Raw genomic sequence first — 26,559 nt, forward strand, 5'->3', positions numbered from 1 at the left:
CAAAAAATTGGCTAAAAACATTAATTTCACCCTCAACTGGGCACTTTTCTACAAGGAGGGGTCGCTTTTTTCACTGATATTTTCTATTGTCTAGCCTTAATTTAAACGTACATCACTTCCGTTTGCTGGTGGTCATAACAGCAAAGACATCACGTTTTTTTCCCGTTCTTTTCCTCTTTCGTGGTACGGGTTCTGCCTTCCTACCACCATTTTTTTTTTTTTTTTTTTTTTTTTGCTAAACACACACCTCCAAACATCCGGGCAATGCCGGGCACCCATGCTACTGTATATAATATATATATATATATATTAAAAGCCACATTGCTCCACTCCTCAAATCACTCAATCCCTTTTCTTTACATTCTCTTTTTTCTTTTTTTTTTTTCTTTACGATTTTCCATTCAATTTCAAATGTCAAAGAAACATTGTATAAAAATCAGGTTTCATTGTAAAAGATCTGGCCTGATGATACTGCTTTTCCAAAGGAATTGCAGCAGAAACGTGTATGCACATATGTAGCCAATAGTGTTTGTATGAATAAACATACTATAATAATGCTCTGTGTGGCATTGAATTCTTTTTGATAAAGAGTTTCAGTAGATTTACATATAGGAAACGACAGCGATACAATTCAATTCCTGACAAGATCGGACATTGAAAATTTCAAATAAATTTTCGACTTGGGCCTCATCAAATCATTATGAAAAGAAATGGTTTTTGTCTAGAATTCCACCTATATCAAAAAGTAAACAAATCTGAACAATGTACATACTTGTGATGAAACAAATATATCATATTCCAAAAACCTCGTAAATTGATCAAGTGGTTTCACTTTTAAACAAGAAAATGGGAAGTCATAGACATTGCAACAAATCTACTAAGTATGAACTATTGTTGAATTATCTCCCTTTGTTTCTTGACATCTTCCCAAAATGGCAGACAAGATATTCATATTACGTTTCTGAAATTTTTGAGATGAGGATTGGTTATTCATATTATTTGGATTCTTTGGACTATTGCTCTCAGCTTGAGCGTCATTTTCACGTTTTAGTCAATGAAACCTCCAACCTTCTTTTGATGTATCTCGTCAAACTCTGGAATGTTTCCATCAAACTCATGATACCACGGTTAGAGTACTTGGAAAAATCAATTGTGAAAATGATATTCTCCTGGAGGTTGAAAGTTCAATTTTCAGTGTGGGTGGACAAAAAATACAATTGCGAATTACTTAGGACCTCTGTCCAGTCATGGCTGACAGAATGAAAGCATGCTATCCCCTACCACCATGAAGTAAATAAAGGGTTCCGTTTGAAATTCCGTCCAAATTAAAATAATAATCATACTTCAGATACTGAAAAACTTTGATTTTCTTATCGATATTATTAATAAAATTCGAAATGTTTATTTACGTATGCGTGTATATATACCAATAAAACTTTCGAACGGATCCACCGAATCGAAAAATTCTTTTTTCTCCTGAAAGGTGCGAGTCTCTAGATTGTCCTTATCTATATATGGTTCGTAACGAATCACGCCAAGTGACATAAATAGCTCGAAATAAGGGCTTTTGGTCCGTTTTGTGCAATTGTTGAAAAAGTTTCCTGCCCATGTCAACAAAATTTAGTACTGTCTGTATACAGTCGCGGTAACATCTTTCGGCATACAGACAGGACTTGTGACGCAATGGATAATGCGTCTGACTACGGATCAGAAGATTCCAGGTTCAAATCCTGGCAAGTTCGTAATAATTTTAACCATTTTATCCAATGTTTACTCATTATCCTTACTCTTAGGGTATTTTTTTTTTTTTTTCATGATTTTGTTTTGTGCATATGGGAATTTCTCATACTCCGAGTTCACAGGGTAAACGTTGATGGTAAGATAATGTTAAGTGTACTCGATTTTGTGTTTGACTGTGTTGTGTGCCGATGCAGTGCAGCCGCTAGTTTAAAATAAAACGACTTGATGAATTTATGATTTTTGGAACATGATATTTTGTTACTGTCACCGGTATTTACAGCATACAGATTTTTTTTTTTTTTTTTTTTTAATTCCGGATACGAATCAAAGAAATAATAGAGATAAATATTAGCATGTATTCATTTTGACAAGAATAACTGCAAACTTCTTAGAACATTAAAGACATCAAAACAGAATGACAAAATAAATTATGAATGTGGTAAAAATTCAGACAGGTTAACAGTGCAGCAAGTGGAATCAGATATCCAGTTTTTTTTTTATCAAAAGGAACTCAGAATCAAAACAATTTCTCTGCTTATAATAGAATTTTTTTTTTTTTTTTTTAGAAAACACATTATCAAATACAGCTGATCAAGGGAGATAACCGGGAATTTTGCAAATCTTTTTAAAATATATTTCCACAAACATTCGGGAGGCATGTCTATGCTTATTGAAAATGAAACAATTTAATTTTGAAAATGTTTGAGAGATTAAATAATACGCAAGTATATTGGATAATTCAATCCAGATGTTTCCTATCTTTGTTTATTTATGTATGCAATCAGTTTTGTTTTTTTAGTTATTATTTCATTGTTTTTTGTTTATTTGATTTGAATTTTCAGTGATTGTTAGCTAACGTATTTCCTAATTTCCAGCGTAGTACTATTGGAAGTGGTGACAAGGCGAATCAGTTCCGTTGCAGTTTTTTTTTTCTCTCTCTCTCATGCCTATATTTCTCCTGTACAAGCACTTTTTTTTTTGTTGTTTTTTTAAAAAGAATTATTGAAAACATTTTTTTAAATCTTTTTAAGTAATGAACTATTTAGTTCATGAAGTAATGCCAGCCACAGAACTGTGCATCATCAATTTGTTATTTCGATTTCAATTTATTTTTATAAATTTCATAAGCATATATATAAATTCAAAGAAAAAAAAACTTAATTTTAAAATTTAAACAAACTTATTTTTATAATTTTATAAAAACACATTTCTTATAAAATTTCAAATAAAATAACTTATTTTTTAAAAATTTTGTTATTAAAAGTACAAATAAAAGACTAATTGTGTTATTTTTTTTATCTGCATAATTTTCTTAATTTTTATTGCATACTTTTCAATAATCTCCTTGTATTTTATTTCAATAAATCACTTCACAATAGAAATACTTAAGAGCAAATAAAAGGGAAGGAACTGAGTTGTCTTGTCACGATTTCTGGTAGCGTTCCACAAACAATTAGGAAGTATGTTATCCAACTATATCCGAATTTTCTATACTTTTATCCCTTTTTAAATAAAATTATTTTTTTTTTTTTTTATCGCTCAAAATTTGATTCACAATTTATACCAAGTATACAAGAAAGAATTATCCCAGTAGTAGGCCTCCAAAGCGCTGGACTGATCGGGTTCGCAACGATATAGAACTTCTTTTGCTAACAGTGGAAAAATTAGTAACGCATCAAACAAAATGGAAAAATAGTGTATTCAGAAAATGTCCAAAGATAATGCTATGAAATAAGTTGGATTGGATCTTGGCCATAATTCCCCTTTTATTAAAACAAAAAAAGAAAAAAAAAAATGGAGAAATTCTGGATGATGTGCATACCTGTGATAGTATGAAAATATCATATTCCAAAAATCATATAAATTGATCAAGTAGTTTTATTTTTAGCGAAGAAAATCAAATTTTAAGAATTAGCAAAAACGGAATGTCTAGCATGGTCATGTTGGAGAAACAAGGGCAGATAACTCCACAATAATTCTAACTTGCGAGATCAGCCTTATGATTTCCCATTAATTGCTTAAAATCGTTTAAAAATGATACTATTTGATTAATTTGTGATTTTTGGAATATGACATTTTCTTTATGTCACAGGTACCTGCATCAAAGATTTTTCTGTATTTTTGTTTTTTAATTTAGGGAGAATTCTGGACAACTAACAAATTATCTGACCATTTCTTGTGTCTCTGCAGATTTCTCTTACGTTTTACATATTTTTTCATTTATTAGAAATCGCTTCCTTTGAGAAATCAAAAATGCAACAGCATAAAATGGTAAAACGTTTTTTGTCCAGATCAGGGTTACGGAATCGGACTTTTACTATCTGACTCCGCAACCCTGGTCCAGATTCCCCACATATCAAAAAACAAAAGACTAGAAAAATTTGTATGATGTGCGTACCCCCTCACGAAACAAAAATATCATATTCCAAAAGTCACATAAATCCAAGTAGTTTTAGTTTTAGAAAGAAAATCATTTTTAAGTGATTAATAGGAATCCATAGGCATTACGACATTAATCTAGTAAGCATGAAGTATTGTTACGTTATCTCCCTTTGTTTCTTCAGATTTTTTTCAAAATGGCGAGCGAGAGAATCACTTGTCGGATGCTCATAAAATTTGATTTTCTTATTTAAAAATAATAAAATTACTTCATCAATACATGTGATTTTTGGAATATGATATTTTCACTTTGTCCTGGATAAATACATCACACAGATTCTTCTTTATTTTAAGGGGAATTCTGAACAATTAACAAAAAATTAAATATAGAAATTTAAAACATTAAAAAAAAAAAAAAAAAAAAAATTGGATCATCTGGATGTTTCCAGTTTTTATTTTTATATAAAATCAGTTTTTATAAATATTTTATTGAATTTTTCCAATTCTTTTATCGATTTTTTTTTAAATGGAATTAGATTTAAAAATAATTTTTATTAGTTAAGAATATCAATGTATCTGGAGTATTCATTTCCTGATATAAGATTTTATTACAGGCTTTATTAAACCTTTGGATTGACTAGATTGTGGTACAATCTGGAAAGATTGTTTTTACAGAGAAAGTATGCAAACATGCATCCGAGGATTATACGAAAGTATGTTAATAAAAAAATGGATTGAATTTTAAACTTTTTCTGGCTTGAATTAAACATTTAAAACAAAAAAGTTGTATATTACGATCATTAAAAAAAAAAAAAAAAAAAAAATTTTTTTCTAATCACTTCTATAATGTGAAAGAACTAAAATATAAAAATCAAGATGAAGAGTGTGGAATAAATAAATGACCTTTATACATACTAAATAATGCTTCAAGCAAACTACATTAACCTCTTATATATATATATATATATATATGTATAAGGAATAAAAAAATACCAGTGGTGGTTGACGTTATGTTACGAGAAAAATAGAAAAAACCGAATGAAAATATTAAAAAAAAATCAACGTTTTGTCCTTATTTCAGAGGACATCTTCAGGATAATTGAAATAAAAAATAAATTTTCTTTTCTTACATTTTTATTTTTTATTTCAATTATCCTGAAGATGTCCTCTGAAATAAGGACGAAACGTTGATTTTTTAATATTTTCATTCGGTTTTTTCTATTTTTCTCGTAACATATATATATATATATATATATATATATATATATACACACACACGTTGTTTGTTTTGTTTTTTTTACAATAAATATGGTTGAATAGTGGCTTCACCTCAAAGCTCATTTTTATTTACTTAGAAAGTCGGCCATAATTTATTTGGACATATATAACATCTTATTTATTTTTATGCACCACCAAAAACTGAGACAGAATAAATCTAAAATTCCCCATTCCCAAAGGATTATTGCCTGTTACTCTGGATGCTCCATCGAACAGAATTGGAATTTACCTTCAATCTGCAACCTAAAAGCATCGTCCCATTCTAATCAAGGATTACTATTCTATTTGGATATCAAAATCTCATCCTTTTTTTTTTTTTGTTTTAACCATTTTTTTTCTCTATGTCACTTAAAAATATCTTTAATATATTTTCTATGTATGTGCTGAATAGCAAAATTATATTTAATATTTTGCATGGATTAAGGAAATTACTTTGAATATTGTATTCTTTGGTGAAATAAATCTTTATATTGAAAAAATATTTTTCTGAATGAAATTTAAATATAAAAAAAACTAATATATATATATTACTAGCGAGGGGTACCCGGCATTGCCCGGGTGTTTTTCGGGGTATGTGAAAAAAAACAGGTGCCCGTGAAAAAAAAAAACTAAGCCTTCACGACGCGCAGTTGGAAAATAGTAAAGTGTTAAAAAAAAAACAGGTGCGCGTTTTTGATTGACGTGACGGCGATAGGTATTCAGCAGTTACGATTTTGTGCGGGACAGTTTTGAATGAGGTGAATAAATCGGTTTGTTTGATTTTAAAAACCCGCTCCCTGTTTATTAGAAGGAGCAAAATGAAAGCTACAGTCTGATATGATGAAGTCGACATTGAACAACCGTTACTTAGCTCTCTTGAGACAACTGGCTTTCGGCCTGTGATTAGAGTCGAGTTTCGCTTTTTTTTATACCGAAAACCGAATGTAACGCGTGCCGATGCGGGAAATGTGGAATAATTAACGTTTGAAAGTCAATAAAATTAAATAGACAGGCGAGCTCCGTGGGTAACTCTGAGATATCACAATTTATAGATGATATAAAAAGTTTTAAGAAGTTGTGAACCGAGCAAGCGCTTCTCTGAAAGAAGCCTTTTGTGGACATTGAGGAAAAGCGTACATACATACATACATACATTTTCGCTTATATATATATAGATTCCAGGTTAAGAATATTTAAAAGGCAAAACATCCAATTAATCTAACGAGGTTTATACAAGAGTGCTCAATACAAAGTAAAGCAAGAAATACTTTTTCTTTGTTTTTACATAAACATTTAGATATCGCTATACATTCATGAGTATGTTTCAGTCAACTAGTTGTAAATAACTAGAGACATCAGGTGATGTTGCTTTCCAAACATTCACTCCTTGATGGATTTTAAAACAAGTTCACAGAAATTTTGGTCTGGAGAGCAGTCATATGGTATCACCCCCTCCTCCAAGGACTTAATGAGTGAAAAAAGAAAAATCTAAAACAAGACAAAATATAAAACATAAAAGCAAACCTACAGTGTCTAGCAGAGAGAAGAAGATAAAGAGTGAGGGGGAAGTGAGTAAGAAAAGAGAGAGATGGTAGGTTCAAAGTTATAAACCCACACAAAAGTGTGTGTGTGTGTATATATATATATATATAAAGATTAATTTAGTTTGCTTAAAGCATTGTCTAGCATGTATATAAATAACCGAACAATATATGATTAATGGTTAATAAAGTTTGGGATATTTTTTCAGACCGTTTTGCTCATGAAAGAATGTGCATATTCGTAAGTTGATCCACGATCTTCCAATTATGGACAACTCAGAAACCAATATATATTTATCTCTCTATATATTGGTTTCCGAGTTGTTCATAGTTGGAAGATCCGGGATCAGCTTACGAATATGCACATTCTTTTGTGAGCAGAGTTAGACACAAGGTCGGTTTTTAATGCGGAGAAAATACAGCTCTACAAAAAGGGGCTCTCTGGATAGGAACAAAAATAAAAAATTGTCTCAGTCATGAAGGGTTTCTCCTCCACTAATGAATACGTTCATAATTTCAGTTTTCCTTTTTATTCGCACAAAGATATGTATATCAAATACTGCATACTTGTTGAAGAAAAACGTTTCTTTTCCTGTTTTTATGTTTTATTTTTTTTCACTTCCGTTGTGTTATCCTATAATATTAAATTGCTTGTTGTAACCATATCGACGTGTTTGTCTTTCTTTTGCCAATTATCCAATGTGTTCTTTCCAGGTAATGCAGACATCCTTTTAGATCGCACAAGTTCAGGCAAAATATAAATGCTGATTTGTGTCTAGTACTATCAGTTGTCACAGTATGTGTTTATATATTTGTACGTACATCATTCACTCCTAAACTAATTAACCGATCATCAAGAATTTCTTAATTTTATTTTCTGGGAGCAAAGCGTGGATGAAAGCTTTTTTTTTAATTTTTTTTTTTACTGAGGAGTCTCCACTTATCAAGGCCCAAAGGCCACTCGAAGATAAGAGTTAATGAACGTTAGGTGGTAGTTTAGTAATCGTTAATGGTGTAAATTGGGTAGAATTGGATTATTTATGGGGACGGCTCAACAAGAATTTGTTTACATTGGATTTGAAGGCTACTATGTTGTATTTAACCGAGAAGCAGGCCAAATTCAGATATTTCTGGTTTTTGTTTTTTAATTTGAACAATAAATATAAGACATCATATGTGTGTCATTCAAACACGGTAGTGTTTGAATGTATGGTTTTTCTTTTTTACTGGGGAGTCACCACTTATCAAGGCCCAAAGCCCACTCGGTTCTAGAGGAGTACATAGACGAAAAATCCAGGATTGACACGCTAATACGGATGATGTTCATTAGTGACAAAATAGTCCATAAAAATATAACGAACTCTAATCATAAGTATAATCATTCATAGCTTCGTTCTGATTCCGAGTTCCAATTTTAAAAAAATAAAATTATTAATCCACGTTCATAACTGGATGTTTACGCAACATTTTTTTTTTTTTTTTTTTTTTTTTTTTTAAATCTTTTGCACACTCACGGTACGTGAGCAACTCACACCTTCGACTAAAAATTTCAAATTGGTTTCGACTTAGGAAAAAAAGAAAGAAAAAAAACGGAGAAACAATTTTTCTAGACTCACACCGACCGTCCACTTTGTCGCCAACGGCAACGCGAGTCCTAGGCACAATTTCATTAATTACAACCCCCGCCCCCCATACCCACACCCATACACCCACCCCATCCCCGAAGATGGTTACATCATCTCAAATTCTTCCCCAAAATTCTGTCCGCCTGCTTGTGCCATACCAGTTTGGGGTGGAGCCATCCCAGGGGGCCCTGCCATCTGTGGCTGTGAGACGGGTACCCTGTGCTGCTGTTGCTGCTGCTGTTGTTGCTGCTGCTGCTGTTGTTGCTGCTGTAACATCTGCATGTGTGTCTGGCGTAAGTGATGCTGCTGTTGGCCACTCTGCTGCTGCTGCTGCTGTTGTTGTTGCTGAAATCATACGCACAAAAAGGAAAATAAAATTAAGTCAATTTAGTTAACTTTGGCATTTATTCATTTACATATCTATATCTACCCATAATAATAATAATAATAATAATAATAATACGGTAACTAGTAATTATTATATGTTGTTTAATTACTATTTACCATATTATCCTATTCCTTCATTCTCATTAAGCCAATTTTTTCTATATTTGCATAATTTTAGCACTTCTGTTGAAAAGCATTCAGCTTCAAAATGCCATGGCCTAAAGAGGTTTTCGTTCTGATGATATAATAAAGTTATATATAACTTTTATTCGGCATCTTTTATTTAATATATAACGCAATATACACACACACGTATATCATAATTTAGGAAGTTAAAATTTGTGATTTGAAAAAGTCAAATTTCAAATATAGAAATTTTAGTGCGTCCAGATTGCATTTTTGAAATTCACCAGCTGTGACAATTAGGCTTTAGTAGGATGTATTCCAATCCCTGCTGTAGCTGTTCGTTTTAACCTGAAATCATAAAAATTGGTCCCTCATCTGATAAGATGTATGGCAATAACATGAATTTTTAACAATTTTAAATGCCTGTACAAAAAAAAAAAGTCTGGAAACTTATTGAACTTGTACGTGTTCGACTTTTGTTCAAATGTGCTTACGAGGACTATCTTAAGCGCGAGCAGTTTGACAGAAATTGAAATAGACCTGAAATTTATTTTATTTTGTATAAAAATCTATTCTTTAAATTTAATAACGTAGAACTATGTTAATCTATTAATAAAATTCTAAATGTTTATTTATTTATGTGTGCGTGAGATTATATATATATATATATATATATATATATATATATATATATATACACACACACCAATAAAAATCTTTCGAACAGATGCACTGAATTGAAAAATTCTTTTTTCCCCCCTGGAAGGTGTAAGTCCCTAAGATTGTCATTATCTATATATGGTTTGTAATGAACAACGCCGAGTCACACAAAAAGCGCGATATAAGGGTTTTTGGGTCGTTTCATGCAATTGTTGAAAAAGTTACCTGCCCATGTCAACGGATTTTAGCACTGTCTGTATAGAGTTGCAGTAACATCTTTCAGCATACGGACAGGACTTGTGGCGCAATGGATAACACATCTGACTACGGATCAGAAGATTCCAGGTTCGAATCCTGGCAAGTTCGTAATAATTTTAACCATCATTTTATCCAACGTTTACTTATTATCCTTAACCTTAGGGTTTTTTTTTTTTTTTCAGTGATTTTGTTTTTTTCAGTGATTTTGTTTTGGGAATTTCCCATACTCCGAGTTCACGAGGTAAGCGTTGATGGTAAGACGATGCAGAGTGTACTTTATGTTGAATGTACTCGATTTTGTGTTTCATTCAGCATTGTGTGTATGCCGACACGGCGTAGCCGCTAGTATTCAATACTATCTTATTTAATTTTACTTATTTTTCCGTGGATTAGCATTTTGTTTAAGTTTTAAATGATTTTCTACATTCTTGTTAAAAATAGGTGGTATGTTTAAATTTAATTATTTCAAGGGAGACAACTTTGTTGTGCTGATTAACATATACATATGCGCACAGACACACGCACAAAGAAATTAAGTACCAATAAATTTGTGTGCATTTCTTGTGTCAGGATAATATGACATAATTCCATGGTAAATTATCTACAAAGGGGCGTTAAAAAAATAACGTCTGCTATTTTTTTTTTTTTTTTTTCCTTCTGAATGGATCAGAGGGGATTGTAAATTGCATTGTTATGACAATTGAACTTTTGCATCCACAACCTAAAAGTTTCATTTCTATGTTGCAGTGAGGGTTGGAGACGCATGTTGCAGGTAGAGAAATGACACGAGAATGATAGTCTAATTAAATCTGTATAGAGAGATGTGTGAAAAGCAGGAGACTTTGATGGTATGGCCACATTGAAAGAATGAATGAGAGTTCTTAGGTTAGTATGCATTTATGTGTGCCAACAGCATTCACTCTAGCTGAGTTGAACTGGCTTCCTTCGAAGAGAGTGTTGAGGGAATGTTAAATTCACAAGCGATCCCTAATAGTATGTATATTCCAGTCAGGGGAGATGATGGTGTTAAGTTTTTGTTGTTCTTTCAGGAAGGTGTTGACATCCTACATACAGCGCCTAGTATTCCCAAATATAACCCATCTGGTACTGGCTAGGCTCAATGTTGCTTTACTACGGTGATCTAATAAGAATCTATATTATTCAATCAATTGGAATGTTTGAGATGAGTATTATTTATTCATTGCAGACTATTATCCTCATCTCAAACTAAAAAAGATGAAGATAATAGTCCACAATAAATAAATGAATAATAATAATCTATGTGACACCGGGATCGCACCGCATTACTTTGAATAGTAAATGTATAACAATTGTGGGAGTAAACACAAAGTGCTAAGAATTAGTTTGAGAAAGAGTGGAAAAACAACGACAGATTTTCAATGTCCATTTTGAAGTATTTTTCAAGTATTTCTCAGTTTTTCAAGGAATAGAATTATTCAAACTACTGCTCATATCTTGGGTGTTATTCTCCCCACGTTTTTGGAACCATGGCACAATGGATAAAAGTACTAATTTATAATAAGTTCAAAGAGAAATTCTATGTGTACGAGAGAGAGAGAGAGAGAGAGAGAGAGAGAGTGTGTGTGTGTATGATACAATTATCGATTCCTTACTAAATTCCCGATTCAATTACGGATTTAGATTCTAATTCTTTATAAATCTCTAAATATTTAACTATAAAGTAAGTTATTTTTTCCCCCAATTATCGTAAAAACTTGTTAAATGTGTAGATATACTGCTCATATCTTGGGTGTTATTCTCAACACGTTTTTTGGACCATAGCACAATGGATAAAAGTACTAATTTATAATCAGTTCAAAGAGAAATTCTAAAGCTTGAAGATTTGATCCTCAGTACAAACGATACTAAGAATACAAGTGCAAATTATTTAAGAGTTCTACCGGATCATGGCTGATGGAAAACTAAGTTACCTCCTGTGGATTAGATAAAGGGCTTAGTTCAAAATTCTGTGCAGACTCCAGAGCTTGAGAAGATGCACCTGAAGAAGGTCAGAGGTTACATCGATTGAAATGTGAGAATATCGTCTACGATGAGAACAGTAGTATGAAGAATTCGAAGTATCAATCCTCATCTCAAAAAATGCCAAAACATAAAAATGGATAAGAGAATCAACAGATTTAAAGTTTTAACATTCAATTAAAACACAGGATAAAGAAAGTTTAAACATATCCCACAATGAATGACGAACAACGAAAATAAAATATGAACAACCAATAGAATAAAAATTTAAATACAAAAATAAATTACGTTTCTGAATTTTTTAGATGAGGATTGGTTATTTGTATTACTTAGATTCTTCGTACTATTGTTCTCATCCAGGGCTCTACAGACTTATCTTTAGTTGACCTTTGACAACTAAATATTTTCGTTTACTAGCCAAATAGAAAAGTTACTAGCCAAACCCACATGATTTTTAGAATATGTTTATTTTGTGAAGAGTATGTACATCCTAAAGATTTTTCTGTGTCTTTTTTAACAAGTGTAATTCTAAATATACAACAAATTTTATATTGATACTTGAAAGTATACACATTCTAATTTATTCGATATTTTTAAACAGCCTTTGTTTAAAAAAAGAAAAAAAAAAAAAGAGTATATTGTTCTATTAAACTTTTATTGCTTAAATAATTTAACTTTGTTCGCTTTATTTAAAAAAAAAAAAAAAAAAAAAGTTGAAAAGATATCACTCAATAGTGAGCTTTGGAAGATTGTCAGTGAAAGAAATACAATCGCCAAAAGATAAGTGTTTCATTATTTCTAGTCGCCACTTTGAAGACTGTTTCACTCACAATGTAGAGCCCTGTCATCACAACATTTCGGTCGATGTAACCTTCGACCTTCTTCAGGTGTATCTTGTAAAACTCAGAAATTTGAACAGAATTTTGAACGGAACCCTTCAATATAATTCTCAGGGTGGGCGACTAAAAAATACAATTGTGAATTACTTAGGACCTCTAGTCATGGCTGATGGGACAAGAGCATGCTACCCCGTGAAGAAAGAATTCGACAAGATACACCTTGAATGTTACATCAACCAAAATGTGAAAATAACACTGAAGATGAGAACAGTAGTCTGAAGAATCCAAATAATACAAAAAATAAATCTATTTACAAGAACTGAAAGAATCAAAAGTCTTTAAAAGGAAAAAAAAAAAATTGATATTTACTGGATATTATTTATTATATTGAAAGCTTTATATATATTTAAAAACACTAATAGAACCAATCTTCCATAAAAATTGCAAATAAGCATGCAACGAACATTTTATCTCAACATACATATATGTGTGTGTGTGTGTGTGTGTGTGTGTGTGTGTGTGTGTGTGTGTGTGTATTAGTGATGGGACGATTCCAATATAATCATATATTCCTTACTAAATTTTCGATTCAATTACGGATTCCGATTCTTTATAAATCTCTAAATATTTAACTATAAAGTTATTTCCCCCCCCCCCCAATTATCGTAAAAACATGCTAAATGTGTAGATATTGTCTCAAACGTAAAGAATACACTTGTGGGGGATGAATTATAGATTTTAGTTTAGTATTCGTTAAAAATCAATAAATATTTATCATTACTACCAACAGATGCTTATCGAAGACATTCTAACACAAATCCTATCTAAAAACAATTCCAGGCACAAAGATTTGTGTGAAATTTTAAAAAAAATTGCACCACTATTTAAGAGTCTATAGGGAATGTACTCTAACAAAAAGTTCTTTTTATATAATAATGCAAATACTATAGTGATAGGACGATACCAATAAAAGGAAAAAGTACTTATGCTATAGAATGGGTTGGTAACAAATATCCGTTTTCCTACCCATGGGTGCCTAGAGAGTTTTATAACTGTTATAGAAAAAGGTGATCGAATTGTTATTTTTTATTTTACTTGTTAGTTTTACAAAAACTTTTTTCTTAAATTAAAACGAGGGGGAGGGGGATATTCAAATTTTATCTGGAAATAATTCATCCATAAAGGTGTTAATGCAAAGGATAATCATGAATAAAAAAAAAATTTAAAAAAAAAAAAAAAAAAGTGAAATTACAAAGAAAGAAAAGCAACAGAGAAAAAGAGAAAGCAACAGAGAAAAAGAGAAAGCAACAGAGAAAAAGAGAAAGCAAGAGAAAGCAAGAGAAAAGGAGAAAGCAAGAGAAAAGGAGAAAAAGAGAAAGCAAGAGAAAAGGAGAAAAAGAGAAAGCAAGAGAAAAGGAGAAAAAGAGAAAGCAAGAGAAAAGGAGAAAAAGAGAAAGCAAGAGAAAAGGAGAAAAAGAGAAAGCAAGAGAAAAAGAGAAAAAGAGAAAGCAAGAGAAAAAGAGAAAGCAAGAGAAAAGGAGAAAAAGAGAAAGCAAGAGAAAAGGAGAAAAGGAGAAAAAGAGAAAGCAAGAGAAAAGGAGAAAGCAAGAGAAAGCAAGAGAAAAGGAGAAAAAGAGAAAGCAAGAGAAAAGGAGAAAGCAAGAGAAAAGGAGAAAAAGAGAAAGCAAGAGAAAAGGAGAAAAAGAGAAAAAGAGAAAGCAAGAGAAAAGGAGAAAAAGAGAAAAAGAGAAAGCAAGAGAAAAGGAGAAAAAGAGAAAAGGAGAAAAAGAGAAAAGGAGAAAAAGAGAAAGCAAGAGAAAAGGAGAAAAAGAGAAAAAGAGAAAGCAAGAGAAAAGGAGAAAAAGAGAAAAAGAGAAAGCAAGAGAAAAGGAGAAAAAGAGAAAAAGAGAAAGAAAGAGAAAAGGAGAAAAGGAGAAAAGAAAAAGAAAAGAAAGAAAGAGAAAAAAGAGAAAAAGAAAAAAAGAGAAAAAGAAAAAAGAGAAAGAGAAAAAGAAAAAGAGGGTTCATAAGTTTTCAATTTGGCACCAAATCTCAAAACAAGAAAACATTCATCAGTCGCACTTTTTCAAACATCAAGATGATAGCATCAAATCAATTTCAAAACCAAATTTTTTTTCACTTTTTCAATCAATTGCAGTAATTTCACCTTATTCAATTGAAATTGTCTCTGATTTTCTTCACAAGACTTTTCAATTTATTTTATTTCTTTTCTTTTACCATGGGATAATTTATATATATATATATATATATATATATATATATATATATATAAAAACACACACACACATACATACACCCACAAAGTGGAATTATACAAACATTAAAAAAAATGCTGATTCAATAATCTTGATATTAATTTTTATTATTGAACACCTAACGATATAAGTAACATCATTGAAACGTTAATTAATCTGCGCAAGGATTTTCTGATATTTATATTATTTCATTAATAATAGCTCTTACATATGTATTGAGCACTTCAAAAAATGTTTTTATTCAACACACACACACACACACGTTTTTCGGTGGAAAGGTATCCAAAGATTGAAAATAATTGAATTTCAACAAGGGTCGTTGATAGTGCTCAATCGTAAGAGAGCAAGTTATAAATTTTTTTATGTAAATACAGTCATATCTTGCTACGATGTGCAGACCGTTTCAATCATATTCGATATCATCAGGCAAGGAAAATTCTCTCTCTTCAAAATTTTAAAAGGTGTTTAACCTTTTCAGTTTTTGTGCCTTAATTTTTCTTGCTTGATGATATCTAATATGATTGAGCGGTCTGCACATTGTAGCAAGATATATATATACACATATACACAGACACACATTTAAAAGAAACTAAGATGGTTAACAAAGAAAATATTGTGAATAAAAAAGTGAAATTGCAAAGAAAAAGAAAGAGTAGTCACAGATTTCAAATTTTGACATGAAAACTCACAACAGATAAAACATTCAGCATCAAATCAATTTTTACCATCACCCCCCCCCCTTTTTTTTTGTTATTTTTTTCCATTTTACCTTTTTCATAGACTAATGGCAATTTCACCTAATTCTTATATATACTTTAGGGACGGTTAATCAGAATCAGGAATCAGAAAAACTGTTTGGAATATCTGAATCAAAACAAAATGTACATATTTTCCGATACCAAAAACGATTCCTTTAAATTTTTTTTTTTTTTATTTGTTTTAAAAGAAAATGTTCCACTGTTGGTAATAATAAAATAAATAGTGATTTTGAACTACCAATAGAGCTAAAATATATGGATCACTCTCCGGTAAGTTTGTTTTTAGATTTGAGAAAATATATGCACAGTTAACGTGTTTTTACAGTAATTGGGAAAAAATAACATTATCTTGGCATTTATGAAGAATCGGAATCACTTACTGTATCAAAGTCGGAAAAAATATTGGAATCGTCCCAACAGTAATATATATATACTAGCAAAAGTACCCGTCGTTGACTGGGTTCAAAAACAGCCTACAGAAAATGGACTGATTTATGAAAGTTGAAAAGGAAGGGTTGTAAAGAGATAACTTCGAATTTGGGGGTATCAAAACCAAAGCAAAATATGATGAAAGTAAAAATAAAATAGATAAACCCCATAATTTATTATACCATACCTGTTCACACTGAAACACTTATCACAATATTCTGTGGATCTATATTAAAAAACCTTGTTAAACTTTGTGACATATTTCCATTCTATGGAGGTCAGGCGCGAACGAACACCCCATAATTTTATTATACCATATTTCTTCAAACTGAAACATAATTATCATAGTATACTTACGCAGATAGATATGAAAAGTCTTTATTAAAGTTTGTGCCTATTTCCATTCTATGGAGGCCAGGCATGAACGCAGACCCCACAATTTTATTATACCATCCCTACTTAAGTTAAAACGTACTTATCAAAGTATTATTATTTACATCTATATCAAAAATACTTGTAAACGTTTTTTTTTTAATGTTTTAATTTTGTATTTCCATACTTTGTGGACAAGGCGCGTATGCAGACCCCACAATTTTAATGAATCATCATTATACCAGATCAAACATACCCATTCCTGTGTCTCAATACATCTATCATTATATGTGATCAGTTTTCTATAATAGTCAACCATATAGGAGCCTATTCGTGACCAGACACACACACGTTCAGCTTTATATTATATATATATATATATATATATATATATATATATATATTATAGATATATATATATTAGAGAGAGAGAGAGTGAAATGAAGGAAACAAACCAAGTTACATATCCATTAATATTTCGTCTTTATTGTTTATATATGCACAGTTAACATGTGTTTTTATGGTAATTGGGAAAAAATAACAGTTAAATGTTTAGACATTTATAAAGAATCAGAATCAATAATTATATCAGAGTCAGAAAAAAAATAGTAGAATCGTCCCAACACTAATAAATATATATATATATATATATATATATATATATATATATATATATATATATACATACATACAGAGAGAGAGTGAAATAAAAAAAAAAAGAAACAAATCAAGTTTATTTACAATAAAGACGAAACATTGATGGGCGAGTGACTTGAAAAAAAAAAAAAAAAAAAAGAGTAGTATTCGAGGAGATAGACAAAACGCTGATGGACGTGTGACTGGGTTTGTTTCTTTTTATCTCTATCTCATTGGAATACTATTTCCATTATTCTCATTATATATGACTATAATGCTCCTTATCTTTGGTTGAGCATAATGGGAAGTGATATACAAATTACTATTAGCGTATTAAGCGATGCTCTTTGTGTAAACAAAGAGAGCTTAGGTATTTGGACAATGTCAAAACATTGTTAATTTGCTGCCCGCATAATAGTGCAACGGTTAGAAGCTCCGACTGTTGTGTGGGCAGTTAGGTTTCGATCCTGGCTTGAGGTAGTTGCTTGTCTAGCCACACTGATGAGCTGTGAAACAGCGAAACAGTACTTTATGTGGAGACATATATATATATATATATATATATATATGAGTGAATATGAAAATGTGTTTTTTTATGAAATAGTCAAAATTGTTATGAATAGTAAGCTCGGTGAATATACAGAGTGACCCCAAAAAAAACGGGCCCCAACTCTAATTAGGCCTCGTTTCTTAGTGTTTTGTCCGGATGAAATGAAACTTTGGTCATAACTAGTTTATTATATTCAAAACATCACATCAAAACACTAGGGTCTTTGGCCTTTTTTTTTTTCCGTTCTACAGCATATGTTCTAGATGGCCTACATTTAGCTTTTGGGGGTTTTTTTTGGGGGGGGGGGGGCCTGTATATGATAAATTTTTATTCCAATTATCACAAGAAGTCGATCTAAAACCGTGATTTTCTTTAAAAAAAACTAAATATAGGCAAATCTTTATCTTTACTTGGCTTCGTTACATTATTCCAAAATATTTTAAAAGAAAATACCATCATGAAACCGGTTAAAAACCAATTTGGTTTACCAACTCATTTGCGAACTATTTATGATACAAAAATATTAAGTTACAATCTTTGTATTTACTATTATATAAATAGAACTTTGTGTGTGTGTGTGTATATGTGTGTGTTCGTTCCCTATGGACTCGAAAACGGCTGGGTCGATTTTTATGAAATTTCACACGAAGGTGCGTTATGTATCTAGCAGTGTTCTTAGATAAGTTCTGTATCTGAAGGTCTTTAACAAGTATCGATAAACGAAAAAATTTGAAAGACAGAACAGGCAATTTTGGCCAAAGTTAACACCCTAAGAGATTTCTTGGCCTTTGAGCCAAGATCAAAGTGTAGTATCTGTTCTGATACTACACTTCAATTTTTTTTTGTTCTCAGTGGAGGAGAAATCCTTCACGACAGAGACAATTTTAAATTTTTGTTCCTTTCTCCACATTAAAAAACGACCTTGATGTCTAACTCTGCCCTCATGGGGAGACAAAGTAAATAGGAACACCTTGCACAGCCTAACATCACAAGTGCATTTGATAAGTTTTATCATCACACAAGCAGAAAGGCCCGGCTAATAAAATCAACAGTAGGTTTTTTGATATGACAGGGACACATTTGAAATGAATGTTTCTGTTTAGAGCACAATTGAAGCATGATACTTGACTTTTGCATTTTAAACTTTAATTCAAGCCATTATCTGTAAAAAAAAAAAAAAAATAAATAATTTTATAAAATCAACACTACATTCTCTACAGTGCAATGTAGACTACAATGTATTGTGGACTAAGTCACTGTGGGGAGGCATGTGAAGCTTACTCCCAGAGCATCACAATGGGTTCTCAACTACAGCACACAATCGCTTTGATTAAACAATGGGCGATTTCACCGATTTCAATAACAATAAAAATATGGGAGTGTGAAACATTCATTGATCATCATTCAAAGCCGGGCAACGTCAGGTCACCCTGAGTCATTTTCAGCAATATATTTAATGTAAGTTATAAGCATTTCAAGTTTCATAAATATCAGATCTGAGCAAAATATTTCTGTTTATGTTGCTAGCATATAGTGATGGGATGGTTCCAATATTTTCCTCCCTTAATTTCGATTCAATGACCAATTTTGTTCTAAATTCAGATTTTTTTTTTTTTTTAAATCTTTTATTCATTCATGTTTTTTTTTTTTTTAATTAACGTAAAAAACTCATATGATATTGTGCACATATTCCGTAAATGTAAAAATACACTTGTGGGCAGAGAGATACATACAGTTAAGGTTTACTGTCGTAATATAATAATTATAAGAGGTGTGAGAAGACTAAGGAAATCAGAACACCAGAGTTGATTGGCCAAATAAAGAATTTCCTGGATAATTTCTACATGTGACAGCCATTAAGAAAACTTACAAAATAATTGGGATATAACTAAAAGAAACATTATTACAATAGAATTACAGTTGAAAACAATGCATTAATTGAATAAGTTATGAAAAAAAAATCTGATTGCGAAATCGTTATGCTATGGCCAGATGTATTATGTACAATCTAACATCTATTCTGATTTATGTAGTTAATAGCATGGTCATTTCCTAATTACTACGGTAAGTCAGTCTCTGAATAGATTTTGTCCATAGATTTTTCTTTCACTGATAAAAATCAATAAATATTTATTTCATCATTAGTACGATGCGATGGAAAATGAAGTTTTAAAACAAATAAAAACAATAAAAAGGAATTGTTTTTGGCATTGGAAAATAGGCACAATTTTTTTTTTTTTCTGATTCTGATACCCCAAAGAGTTCCAATTTTTTCGATTCCCGATTCTGATTAATCATGCCAACATTAGTTGCTTCTAGATTAGTATTGAGTGCTCTAGTATGGTGACTACAGACTTCGTCACAGAGTCTGTAGCCACCTAACAAAGCGAACTTCGAATTCTGTTGCGAACCTGTATCACTTTCATATACATTCCAATATTTTCTCCATTTCGATACAATTACTGATTCCGTTTTATATTTCCAATTCCAATGCAATTACAGATTCTGATTCTTTTAAATTTCTAAATATAATGTTAACTGCAAAAACCCATGTAATATGTGCATATATTTCCACAAGCGTAAAAAATGTTTGTTGGGAATGATCTATAGATCAGAATTTTACTGGTAGTTAAAAAAAAAAATAATTTTGTAACGATATTTCCTTAAAAATATGTCGATTAGCAATGATGACCGTAAAATCTGTCACTTTCTGAAAAGTCACCATGATGGAATGTTTTTAACTTTGTCATTTTTTTTTTATCTTTAATCTTTTGCCGTTGCTTCTATTAACACGCAAGCGAAATACGAAAGTGCAATATGAAATAACAAAAAAAAAAAAACGATTTGATACACAAAATTAAACACCTACACCAAAAATTATGGAAAATTATCAACCAGAATTTTAATAAATAAAATTCATTTCTTACTCATTCTTTAAGCCAACACGTCACAGATTATCTCCCTTTTCCTAAGACACGATAACAATCTTGTCCGTTAGGGTTTATTATTGACTATGAATAGTTTGGTTTGGTGGTTTTGTTTTCCAGTATATCAACCTTTGTTGGTTTATTTAATACTGAATCCAGTAATTTCGGAAAAAAGTTTCCATGCTTACAGTTTTTTTTTTTTTTTTGTTTTAATATTTTCAAATATTTATTCATCAAGTTAGATTTGTTTTTTTGTTTTGTTTTTTTTGTAAAAAGGAAAATTGTGGTTTTCTTGTTGACTTTGCAGAACATGATTGAGTTTTGCAAAAACAATAACATCAATGTTGAGTACATTTTATGTCAGGAAGCTAGTATCTTCAGACAGCCTGATCTGGTAGCAGCAGCAACTATGAATAGTAAAAAAAATTTTTTTTTTTTTTTTAATACTACTTAATTTTCCGTAATTTTTGGTATAGACAATTAGTTTTATGAAATAGTTGTTTTTATTTTATTTGAACTGTCATTTTATATATATATATATATATTTTTTTTTTTTTTTTTTTTTTGCAAACTATTATACTCATCCTCTAGTTGCTGTTTCACGTTTCGGCCAACAATTCCTCTGGCCTTCGTCAGGTGGTAAACCAAAACGGGACAGGTAGGAATGCTAAATCTCATAACTGTATCCTCAGTAATTACTGCCTTCCATAGTTGTTTTTTCATCACGTTTTGGCCAACTAATCCTCTGGCTGGTTTTGGGTAGGATTGAAACCGTTATCTTCAGACAATGCGTATTTGGAACAGAGGCTTAGTTGGCTAAAAACATAGTAAGACAACAACTATGGAAGGCAGTAATTACTGAGAATACAGCCACGAGACTAAGCATTTCTCTCCCATCGTGGTTTACCACATGACAAAGGCCAGAAGGATAGTTGGTGGAAACGTTGTGTAAGAACAACTACTACAAGATGAGGATAATCGTCCAAAAATAGATAAAAAAATAAATAGATAAAAAAAAATAAATAAATGTATAAAATTGCTCATCTCAAAAGGATTCCAATAACAAAAATGACAGCCTGATCTGGTAGCAGCAGCGACTGAATATTAATTTTTTTTTTTTTTTAATACTTGATAATTTTCCATAATTTTTAGTGTAGACAATTTAGTTTCATGAAATAGTTGTCTTATTATTTTAAACTGTCATATTTTACTTGTGTATTAATCGCAACAACCACCGAATCTTTCACCAAGTATTTTAAGACTAATCGAAACTTAAATTGTGCCGAGAAAAAAAAATACTAAGAATGCTTATCCAGTTTTACTTCAATATTAAAAAAAAATTATAATCGCATAGAAACATTATGTACCTACCTGTTAGGGTAAAAAAAAAAAAAAAATGTACACCAAAATTCACAAGTTTATTATTTTTGTTTTTACATAATAAAATAAATTTGATAAGCAAACAATTTCAAGTTGGTATCATTATTATGATTGTGTGAAATTTAAACTCAGAATTATGTCCCTTACCCGCTGACCTTACTGTAAGAAAAAAAAAAAAAAAAAAAAAAAAAAAAAAAAAAAGAAAATGGCAAACAAAACATTTTGCCATTAAAATTAACTGGGGGGGGGGGGCTTCATTATTATACCAAAATCCGACAACCGAAAAACTGAGTTTTCATAAAAAACCAATGATATCTACTTACATTTTCGGTCAAAGATATAAATGGGCTTCGGTCAGTCTTAGATCATCTCATAAATAATGGGCTAACTTACCAAAGTGCAGCTGCTGGGCCTGAGGAGGCTCTCTAACATCCAAGTCGAACAAGAAACCTTCCTTGCTAGTTATTTGTTTCTCGTACATGTACAAGAGCCAAGTACGTCTAAGGATGGCGTACTGTTGCTACATCTGGGAAGGAACTGCTAGAAAGGACTTATCCTGCCTTGATAGAGTTCAAAATAGACTTCGTAGCCTCATAGATGTCCTTTTTTCTTCCCTGCAACCTCTTTCTCACAGAAGAGATGTAAGCGAGTTTGTCCTTGTTTATCGTTATTTTCATGGCAAGTGTTTGACTGAGCTTCAGTCTATGGTCCCCCCCCCCCGGCCAAACTTTCACAAGAAACACTCGTCTAGCTGAAAACACTATCAATAATTCCCCCCACTCTTTATCTGTGCCTAAACCTAAACGTAGATTCCATGAACAAAGCTTCTTTCGTAGAACTACACGCCTGTGGAACTATCTTCCGTTTTCCTGCTTTCCAGCTGACTACAATATGGTTGTCTTCAAGTCCAATGTAAACAAGTTCTTGATAAGTTAAATTTACATCTGGGCAGGAGCTGCTAGAGAGTACTATCTTTGTTACTTGTAGTTAAGAGACTCGAGAAGAGGGTCGCAAAGGAAGTACCGTATATTTCGGCGTATAAGACGACCCTTTAAGTTAAAGAAATCATCTTTAAAAACCAATACTTCATAAGATACCGGGTGTTGCAATCTCTAGCCTAAGCTAAACAACCATGGTTTCATGATGCAGCAGTTATCTTATACAACCGATATATGATAAATTTATTAAAATTTGCTCCAATTTTGTACCTCGTTTTATCTGACAGTCGCCTTATACACCGAAATATACAGTATTTTTTGCAACCTTACTTCAGGCCAGCTATGCACCGAGTTATGATTTTTTTTTCTTCAATCAAATAAATTTTCGTTTTTAAAATTATCAAAAACATTTTAGCATCCCGATTATATTTTAAACATTTTAGCGTCCCGATTATATTTAAACAGTAAGTCCGTGTTTACCTATTTATATGAATAAGATTTTGAAAAAATAGATTTACGATGAATTATAATTTAAATACGACTTTCGACATTTCACCATGCTGGCATTCTACTTTGCTAACAGCCTTCTTAAAAAAAACTTACATATTTAAATAAAATTCATTTCTATAATGCGTCTATAAGCTAACATGTCATAGATAATTATCTCCCTTGCTGCCATGTGGTCTCATCCTTCAAAGTTTGTTGACTACAAATCTCTATTATATAAAAGTCACTGTGTGTGTGTGTTTGAGAGAGAGAGAGAGAGTTCCTTCCTTCCTCATAGGTTCCGAAACTGCTGAGCCCATCTTTTACAAATTTCACACAATGTTAATTTATATGCCTGGCAGTGTTCTTAGATATGTTTTGTACAAAAATTCATCCAATAAATATTGAAAATCAAAAAAATCCGATCTTAAAAATAACTTTTTGTCTCTTATCTCTATATAAATAAAATTAACTCATTTTTTCCCGTCAGATTTTGACCTTAATAGGATTAAAAATCAAGATATTTCATGCAAATATAATATGCACAAACGGCAGAACAATATCTGAGGTGTGTTATAGGCTTATTATTTCTCAAATTCCTCGATAATCTTAGATTTCTATACTTTTTCTGCTGAGAAGTCACGGCCAAAATCGGTTAAGATCAATAGAAGTGGTAAAATATTTTCTCTCTAATAAATTCCTCCTCCCCCTGCCACCACTTAACACCGTTTGGGGATCGTTCACAAGGAACAGTTGAGAAGAGAACACCGGTTTGGCTTCGTAGTTCTTTCATGTGAAGTTATTTAAAAATCACTAAACTAGCGTGCTGGACAATTCACATTATATTTTCACGTTCGTGCCGACCTACCGTAGTCGTTTTTTTTTTTGTTTTTTTTTTTTCCTAAAGAACTGGAATGGACTTTTCTTGGTGGCCGAACTGTTAACGTTGCAGATTTTTTTTTTTTTTTTTTTTTTTTTTTTCACACTTTATTTTCCTACTTTTACTCATGACTCCGGGTTTGATCCTTCCTACTTACCTACCATAACATTTTTTAAAACTCCCCCCCCCCCGTCCCGGAAACAAACACTCGGGCAACGCCGGGTACCCCCGCTAGTAAATAAATAAAAAGAATATTTTACGTTACACTGCTCAAGGGAGATAATAAATTATAAACAAACCATTTCTTCTTAAAAAAGATTTATTATAATCTGGAGATGTAGCTCAGTGGTAGAGCATTCAACTACAGATCGAATGATCCAGTGTTCAAGCCCAGGTGTCCCTCACTATTTTATTTTAATTTTTTCTTATTAAGGAGTTCAACTTACGATAAAAGGAGGTACCATTTAAAATCGGCAAAAATCATTTTTTTGTTTGCATATTTTGAAACTAAACATTAATCAGAAGTTACTTTTCCAGGGCATTCATCATCAAGCCTAAATATCAGCTGACGTGATATTATAAATGAACGCAGACGGAATTTGATGAGTATCATTTTTTTTTTTTTTTTTTTTAAATTAGTTCACCTGGTAAATTATTCCTCGTAATATAATAATCAATAGAGGATTGATCCTATAAGAATTCATATGCAATCTGCATAAATTAAAATATCATGTTTAAGCATATTGTACGACGGGGTAATGCCGGGCTGCCAGCTCGTAATGAAATAATTTTATTTTGTGTTCAAATTCTAGTTGTGATTTTCCATAATTTTTTGGTGTATAAAGTTTTGCCTGATATGTAAGTAAATGAAATAATTTTCTCATTATTTCATTTTTTTACTGCCATATTTCAATTGCCACATCTTTCACCAGGTATTTCAAGGCTGATCGAAAATAAATCATGCTGAGAAAAAAGAAAACATCCTTCTTCAATCGTATATTCCAACATTAAAAAGGAATTTGTTTTAGTCAGTATTCAACCAATTAAAAAAAAATGACGATAGAATAACAGGAAAGTTCTTTCATATGTTTATGCATCAAGTATTCGTGTATACTAAAAATTACAGAAAATTATCAAGCAGAATTTTAGCTTCTGAATTTTTGAGAAAAGAACTGATTATCCATATCACTTGGAATCTCCGGACTACTGTTCTCGTTTTCAGCGTTACTTTCACAACATTTCGATCAATGTAACCTCCGACCTTGTTTAAGGTGTATATTGTGGAACTTGGGAATCTTTATGTCAAACTCTAGAATCTGCAGGGAATCTATATGCCCATAATTTTTATTTTTCGTGCATATTAGAAACCCTTTTGAAAATACAACTTTCTTATATATTGGTCGTGGAATTGCATTCATCTGCAAAAGATCTAGCTAATTTGCATATTCTTTTAAACATTCATTTTAATTAATTCCTTATAAGTTTCCTTTTTCAGTTTTCTTATGAGATGACCATCTTTAGTTAACTATTATGTGTAATTATATTTATGCAGATATTCTACATGATTTATACTTGCGTAATATTTGCATACAAAGGTTATAGAAAATGCAAACCTCTCTCTCTCTCTATATATATATATATATATATATATATTTATGTATGTATATATATATATATATATATTTATGCATGCATATACATTTATATATATATATATATATATATATATTTATGCATGCATATACATTTATATATATATATTTATGTATGCATATACATTTATATATATATATTTATGTATGCATATACATTTATATATATATTTATGCATGCATATACAGGATTTATACTTGCATAATATTTGCATACAAAGGTTATAGGAAATGCAAACCTATATATATATGCATATATATATATATATATATGCATACTGATTTATTTTACGACTCTCAAATATGCGGTGATTTAGAATCACCTATGTCTCATCATTTATGAATTCTTTCATCTCTATCTGTGAGACCGTTGGAATATTGAAAAAAGAGTGGTCATGCTAAAGGTCAACAAGAGGCCAAACTTACACATTCGGCATGTAGCTAAAATGTCGCCTTCATTTA

General features: G+C 31.2%; 1 protein-coding gene, 1 non-coding gene and 1 pseudogene across 35 annotated transcripts in view; 2 read left to right on the top strand and 1 right to left on the bottom strand.

The window, feature by feature from the left end:
- The window catches only part of LOC145266555 (mediator of RNA polymerase II transcription subunit 25-like), a 192,523-nt gene that overhangs the window by 25,239 nt on the left and 140,725 nt on the right, over positions 1-26,559 (bottom strand). For 33 of the 34 annotated variants that reach the window (XR_013864748.1, XR_013864750.1, XR_013864749.1 and 30 more), the window contains one exon: positions 8,701-8,887. Coding sequence is in view for 26 of the 34 variants with exons in the window: in XM_080122356.1 (XP_079978482.1) it covers positions 8,701-8,887 (187 nt within the window). In the remaining 8 variants the exon portion in view is untranslated. Of the gene's footprint in view, positions 1-8,700; positions 8,888-26,559 lie in introns of those variants that run through there. The other variant, XR_013864744.1, reaches the window with a different exon arrangement.
- Positions 10,009-10,081, top strand: Trnar-acg (transfer RNA arginine (anticodon ACG)). The gene has a single exon. It is a non-coding gene; the product is annotated as a tRNA-Arg (tRNA).
- On the top strand, positions 18,611-18,746 carry LOC145266778 (U2 spliceosomal RNA; annotated as a pseudogene).

Source organism: Euprymna scolopes, chromosome 41 (genome assembly GCF_053919585.1).
Source record: "Euprymna scolopes isolate OS-2025 chromosome 41, ASM5391958v1, whole genome shotgun sequence".
Taxonomy (NCBI): Eukaryota; Metazoa; Mollusca; class Cephalopoda; order Sepiida; family Sepiolidae; genus Euprymna; species Euprymna scolopes.